Below are 6,986 nucleotides of genomic sequence, written 5' to 3' on the forward strand. Positions count from 1 at the left end.
ACAAACAAGCAAAAACATATTTTCCGAGCACACTGGAAAATTATCTACTGAGTATATCAAATCCAGAGCTCAAAAGAATTATTAGCATCTAACATATTGTTACAGGATGTCAGAACTGAATCTCTAAACTCTACAACATTCTGGGTTTTAACATCTCAAAACAATAACACCTTAATCAAATCCTAGAAGAGGAGCCAAGTAACCCTCTTTATGTGTTGTGTTTTCTTATTCTTGGTTTGGATTTTGATCTTGTTGTATACTCATTGACAAGCTTCGAAAATGACGAGGAGTGATTTAATAGCAACCTTGAAGGTCTGTCACATTCCTCAACGGCTCCATGGCTTAAAACGATCACTTGATCACTACTGATGACAGAAGTAATTCGATGAGCAATTATAATTAATGTTGAATCTGAGAAGTGTTCCCTCAGGATTTGTTGGATGACATTATCTGTTGCAGTGTCCACTGAAGTTGTTGCTTCATCAAGCACCAGCACTTTGCTTCTCTTAAGCAGTACACGACCAAGACAGATAAGCTGTCTTTGCCCAACGCTCCAGTTCTCTCCATTCTCGCTTACTGATTCAAATACCCAACAGTTAAAAAGAAAATTCCAGGAAAAACAAAACAAAAAAGCATGCAATATATATGTACCGGTTGAATCAAGCTTCGATTCCCTGTTTCTAACTTCATCTCCAAGCTGGCACTTATCGAGGGCCTAAGACCAAAGAAAATATCATGATAAGTAAATACGTTTTAAATGAGCATGCATACATACATAATACAGATATTAGGAGTGCTTAATTACCTCCCAAATCTGGTCATCTGTATACTCTTCTAGTGGATCTAAGTTGCTTCGAAGAGTCCCTTGAAACATGGTAGGATCTTGGGGGATTATGCTCAATCTAGACCGTAAATCATGCAGTCCAATGCACGAAATGTCAATTCCATCAATAATTATCTTCCCAGACGCAGGTTCCACTATTCGGAAGAGAGCCTGTATCAGGGTCGATTTGCCACAACCTGTTCTGCCTACAATCCCAGTCGTCTTTCCTCCTTGGAAGGTGCATGTAATTCCTCGCAGTACAAGGGGCAATTGTGGAGCATAACGTACCTGATCAAGTTACATATACCACCCATTAATCTTAGTAGAGATCGATAATTAGAAGGTGAAAGTCAAATACGTACCTGAAGATCTTGAACATGAACCTGACCAGAAGATGGCCAAGACTGGTCTGGTCTATTGCTTTCTACCACGAGGGGAGCCTCACTTGTAATGCTCGTATACTGAAGGATTCTCTCAACTGAGATTATCCTATTCTCCATTACAGCAAAATTTAATATTACCCGATTTTGCAGCTCATTCAGATTCAGTGCGTATGCCACAGCTAACCCAGCAATCACTAGAAAATAAAAACAATAGAAAACATGCAGAATAAGTCAACAGTAATTGGGTTGTACATATAAATTTTCGAGGGTGCAAAGAATCAGTAAGACTGCATGCCTGGATTAATTAATCCCACAGGAATGGAGATCAAGAAAATCAGAGTGCATGCATAAGTAAGTGAAGACAACATGTCAAGGCGGAAGTTAAGCCATTGGGTTGAAGCTGTACTGTAAAAGTTAGGCCTCATATACCCATTTATCAGCCTTGTGCTCGTTTCACAAAACCTAGACTCTTGACCAAAGCTCCTGATAACAGCAACTCCAGATATACTCTCTGAGAAATGTTGTATAACTGGGGCTTTATTTACTCCAACCAACCGGAACAGTTCTCGTGCTGAAGCTATATAATATTGCTGCAAAGACATTCAAAAGCTAATTAGGTCAGGTGATATAGGTTATCTAAATGTACATACGTTTAAGTCATCAATTGTATTCGTATTCACCTGGTACCACAGAGAGACAGCAATAACTGGAATGAAAATCATGTAAACCTGCCATACAACCAGTGACATTACCCCAATAACCCCCAAAAGTGAGATCACTGAGAACGCGAAACCACCAACTCTATTTGGGGTATACATATCTGCATCGCTTTGGTCTGTTGACACCTGAAACAAGTACTTGTATTGAGATAAGGTTTGAAATAAGACAATGTAAATGCATATAAAATTAGATCATACCCTGCTTAAGATCCGTCCACTAGGGGTTGCATCAAAAAAAGACATGGGAGCGCGAAAAATAGAGGAATGCATCTTGTAGAAGAGTGAAGATGCAGTCTTGTATCCAGCTATCACAAGAAGCCATGATCTGACCAGGATGAAAAAACAACTTCCAATTGCCAAAGCAACATACACAATCAGTAAAGTATTGCCATCTACAACATGACCATGTTTGGCATCTTGTGACACAGGAGTTGCCCAAGCCATCCAATAATTGCTTGAGATTTGAAGAAGCTGAAAAAGAATCTGAGACATTAATATCAATGGAACTAAACCTCCCCTGTATGCTGTTGTGATATACTTCCAATACAGGACTATTCCAACTTTTCCTTTCTCTCTCTCTTCTTCTTGAACCAGTTGTCCTGATTTCGGCCTGACTTCTTCATCATCAGCTTCACTAACATGATCAGTCTCTTCTTCCTCATCATCAGCTTCACTAGCTATATTTGTTGGAGTTGCAGTCCATATTGAATTATTATTAAATGTAGATAGCGCTTGTTCATGAGCTACCACAAGGTCCCTCAGATCTGTACCGCCTGAATTTAGAATATCCTCATACGTTCCAGCTTGCTGTATACTTCCTTCTTTCATGACCTTTTAGACAGAACATACATTAGGACATCGATGAATTGGTAATGACTTTCAATTCCGTTTGGTTAGGTGTAAAATGTTTTCAGTGCAAAATTATTTTCCAAGGAAAAACACAATTCCAAAGTAGTTTTCCTTTGTTTGGTTCCTTAAAAGAAAATGGGAGAAAATGGTGAAGATTGAGTGGAAGAAGTGAGAGGGGGGTCAGAAGGAAGGGAGGAAAGGTGGAATCTTTTCCCTCCCTTTCATGCGGAAAAAGGTTTTTCCACCTTTGAGGAGTTGTGGAAAATAGTTTTCCATCCCATGCCAAACCAAACAACGTAAAATGATTGAAAAGGGGAAATTGTTCTCCATGAAAATGTTTTACACCCTATCAAACGGAACCTAAATACAAATTTTGAAACTCAAACTCACCAGAATCAGATCAGCAGCACGTAAGAACTCCACTTGGTGTGTGACATATATCACTGTTTTGGATTTTAAGAGCTCCAGAACACATTCCTGTACCAATGAAGATGATCAAGAATAATCAAATAACTAAACTATAAACTCTGATCTTCACTTTCAGCATACTCAAACAAGGCAGTCATTGAAAATGTAAGTAGTAACAATAACTGCTAACCTTGAAGAGATGAGTTCCAGTGTGAGCATCAACTGCACTAAAAGGATCATCTAAAAGATAAATATCAGCATCATGGTATATTGCTCGTGCAATTTGTATCCTTTGCTTCTGTCCACCACTCAAATTAATACCTCTCTCACCAATCACTGTTTGATCACCAAAGGGCAATACCTCCAGATCCTTTCTCAAAGAGCATGCGTCTAAGACCCTGTTGTATTTCTCTTTATCCATTTCCTTGCCAAACAAGACATTATCTTCTATACTTCCACTTTGTATCCATGAAGTTTGAGGAACATAAGCAGTGGATCCCTCTAATCTCAAAACACCAGAGACCTTTGACACTTCTCCAAGTATGCATGACAGCAAGGTTGATTTACCAGAACCAACTGTACCACAAATCGCTATCCTCATTTCTCGCTCAACTTTTATGTTGATATCCTTCAATGTGGGGTTTGGAGCTAAGTCATCCCAGCTAAAGTTTCCTCCACTAATTTCAACAACTACCTCATTATTATTATTATTATTATTATTATTATTATTATTATTATTATTATTATTATTATTATTATTATTATTATTATTATTATTATTATTATTATTATTAATCACAGCAGCATCCGGACTCAACTGATCAAGGGAGAGGAATGAAGCAATTCTGGTAAGAGAAACTCTTGTTTGTGTTAGAGTAGATATTAGGTTTGGTAGGTTTATGATGGCAGTTTGAAGAATTTTGAATGTTGCAATAGCAGATAAGACCTTCCCAGATTCAAGAGGGACACCAATGAGCAAGCATGTGCTGAAAGTGACTACAGACACGAATGTTGGGGCAACCCAGAATACAGAAGTTGTTAATGCCAAAGAACTAAGAGATTTTTTCAACCATTCTTTCTCAACATCTCTTAAGCCAAGAATTTTGGACAAGAATTTCATGTCCCAAGCTTGAAGCTTCAGAATTCTCATGTTCTTTAGTATCTCAGCTGTAACCTTCATTCTTTCATCCTTGGATTGCATTACATTCTTATAATACTTGTCGAACAGCTTTGACACAGGATAATATGCCAGCATCACAACCACAGTTGTAACAAACGCCGCAATTGAGGCAAGCCCAAGAGTTTTATACAAGATTGACAAGGCTAGTACAAGTTGCAGGATGATCAACCATGGATCGTGCAAGTAAAAACCAAATTGACCAACTCTTTCTGCATCAACTGACATTATATTGATCATCTCACCAGTTGTGCGACCTGATGTGCAGGAGAGAGTCAAGGCTTTGGTATAGATGCTCTGAATAAGGACAGATCTTGCTCTGAGGTTCATTATCGCAACCCTAAATGATAAATGCTTAGTAGAAACACATTCCACAAGCTTTGCAACCACGAACACAGAAATTAAAACATAGCCATCAATTCTCGACACCTTTGTCTTCACCCCGTTAAGGTATTGAACAAAGGAGTCAATGAGGTAAGGGCCAACATAGATAGCCAATGTGTTTACCAGTGAAAGAATGAATGTCAACAATATGTTGGGCCATGACATAAAAATCAAGGATTTAGCGAGCTGCATACTTGTGACCTTGTTACAACCCTTAGCATGCTCCAAACACTTACTAAATGTCACATACGATTCACTAGGATCATCATCATGAGACAGAGGAGGCACGTCGTTAAGGTCCAGAGTTTGTTTATGATAACCCTTGGATATTAAAGAACCTACCCAGTAGAAGGTGAGACTGCTAAGGAAGCCAGCTTTTGAATAAGGACTAACATCAATGTTTTTCTGGGAATCTGAAACCAAAAGGGATTCATGAAGGCCACCCTCATCATCACTAACAGCTATGGCAGAAACAGGATTCCAGCAAAAGAAAAAGAAAAAGAAAAAGAAAATCCCTGAGATGACATATAGGACATCTGACCCTAAAACTAGAAAGTTATAATGTCGGAGATCTCCATAATTTCCCAAATGAATCAGCTTTGTTACAAGGGAATAACTGGAAACAGCAAAGTAAACCCCCCACCAAGTTGTCAGAAGAAAGGGAAACCTCACACTGTTACTGTTACTGCTACTGCTACTGCTACTGCTACATTGCAAGTAAACACTAACAAGGAACCAAGCAAGTGCCCTTATCCCAAAATCATAAAGGGCTACCCTAATAACATGATCATCAGAAGTAGACGACCAACTACTAAAGTAATAATGCAAGCACAACAGCATTACGTTATATAACGAAAGAGTTAGAGAAGATATTACGAGAACGTTCTTGTTATTGTTATTGTTCTTGTGTTTTGAGTGATGATTATTAATAACATCAGCTCTTTTAACCACCACTTTGCACACCCATGACACTATTACACCAATTGATAACATTGCATGGGCAATAATAGAGCATTGTTGCCAAAACACCGGACTTTGAAAATCCATATCAAACTCCATAGCGATCTACCTCAGCTCCTTCCTACAAAAGGTGCTTTTTTTTTTAGCTTTGCATCAAAAAAAGAATAAAACAACTTTTAATATCTTCATAAGGAATTGTTAATGATAATAAAGACGTTTTTATCACAAAAATTAATCATTCAAAACTCTATCTTTTAATTCAAAATTTAATTCTACGATGATATGACATTCTTATGTAGCAATGTCCATACTCTTTAGACGTTCTATCTTTTATACAGATCGATATTAAAGTTAGATTTATTTTTATTAGAAAAGAGTATTAAGTAGTGCAACACGGACAGCAATCCAACTCTTATTATTTACTTCTTTATTTTCACAGAAATTGAATTGTCAATGATACTAAAAACTCTAATTGTTTTAGTTTATGATGATCGGTTTTTATCGCAATTCTAATTATTAAAAACACAAATTTTTAATTAAAAGATAATTTTTACGATGACATGACATGTAGCAATTTTAATGTGAGTATTGTCATAAGTTACATTATTGAAGGAGAGTCAGCAGTACCAGAAGAGGCCGAGGCAGCGGATTTCCAGACCAAAGCGTCGCCGGCAGTGGCTGATATCACCGAGAATATCCGAATCCGTCTCCGTCTCCGGCGACGAAGATATAGAGATATTCGATAAAGTTCACTCAATCTTTAACTACAAATTAGTAATCCCTAATCAAATTCAATTTTAAACAACTTTGCAATTAATCAATTAACAGAGATGAAATTATTGAGGGAGAAAGGGAAAAGCCAATGGTCATCAATGGAAACTTCGACTAGGGTGTTGATCTCTGATACAAACACAATTTCCATCTCAACTTTCTGTGACATGTTTTAGGTGCCAATATTGTTTAAACGGATTTTTCATGAAATACCCCCGAATTTTGGCGTAATTCACCAAATGCCCCTCGACTTTCAGAAATTCACCAAATGCCCCTCACAAATGACTTAATACCCAAAATACCCTTACTAATGATGCGCCGTTAGTCCTCCGTTAACCTAATTTTCAAATTCACCAAATACCCCTATTTTAATACTTATTTCACCAAATACCCTTATTCAGAAACTTAATTCACCAAATACCAATAACTTAAAATTACTCATTTTGATGCTCAACGGCTAGTTTTTGTGTTTGAAAATTAGCTGTTGCTTATTGTTTGCTTATAAATACTCT

General features: G+C 37.4%; 1 protein-coding gene across 1 annotated transcript; it reads right to left on the reverse strand.

Moving 5' to 3' along the window:
• Positions 1-33: 33 nt before the first annotated feature.
• LOC110789477 (ABC transporter C family member 3) lies at positions 34-6,681 on the reverse strand. The gene is made up of 10 exons (XM_056829053.1): positions 6,331-6,681; positions 3,373-5,824; positions 3,165-3,251; positions 2,124-2,756; positions 1,887-2,051; positions 1,502-1,796; positions 1,186-1,400; positions 806-1,111; positions 652-715; positions 34-576 (listed from the first exon to the last, which is right to left on the reverse strand). Exons 2-10 carry the CDS (start codon positions 5,800-5,802, stop codon positions 209-211), a joined length of 4,563 nt encoding a protein of 1,520 aa, XP_056685031.1. The 5' UTR covers positions 5,803-5,824; positions 6,331-6,681; the 3' UTR covers positions 34-208.
• Positions 6,682-6,986: the final 305 nt, after the last annotated feature.

This window comes from Spinacia oleracea, chromosome 5 (genome assembly GCF_020520425.1).
Source record: "Spinacia oleracea cultivar Varoflay chromosome 5, BTI_SOV_V1, whole genome shotgun sequence".
NCBI classification, from domain to species: domain Eukaryota; kingdom Viridiplantae; phylum Streptophyta; class Magnoliopsida; order Caryophyllales; family Amaranthaceae; genus Spinacia; species Spinacia oleracea.

Excerpts from the sequence above, each read along its gene's own strand:
- LOC110789477 (XM_056829053.1), bottom strand. The coding sequence starts at position 5,802 with ATGGAGTTTGATATGGATTTTCAAAGTCCGGTGTTTTGGCAACAATGC. Across the intron at positions 3,252-3,372 it reads CTGGAACTCATCTCTTCAAG|GAATGTGTTCTGGAGCTCTT; the intron begins GTTAGCAGTTAT and ends TCATTGGTACAG. Across the intron at positions 2,052-2,123 it reads GTGGACGGATCTTAAGCAGG|GTGTCAACAGACCAAAGCGA; the intron begins GTATGATCTAAT and ends TACTTGTTTCAG.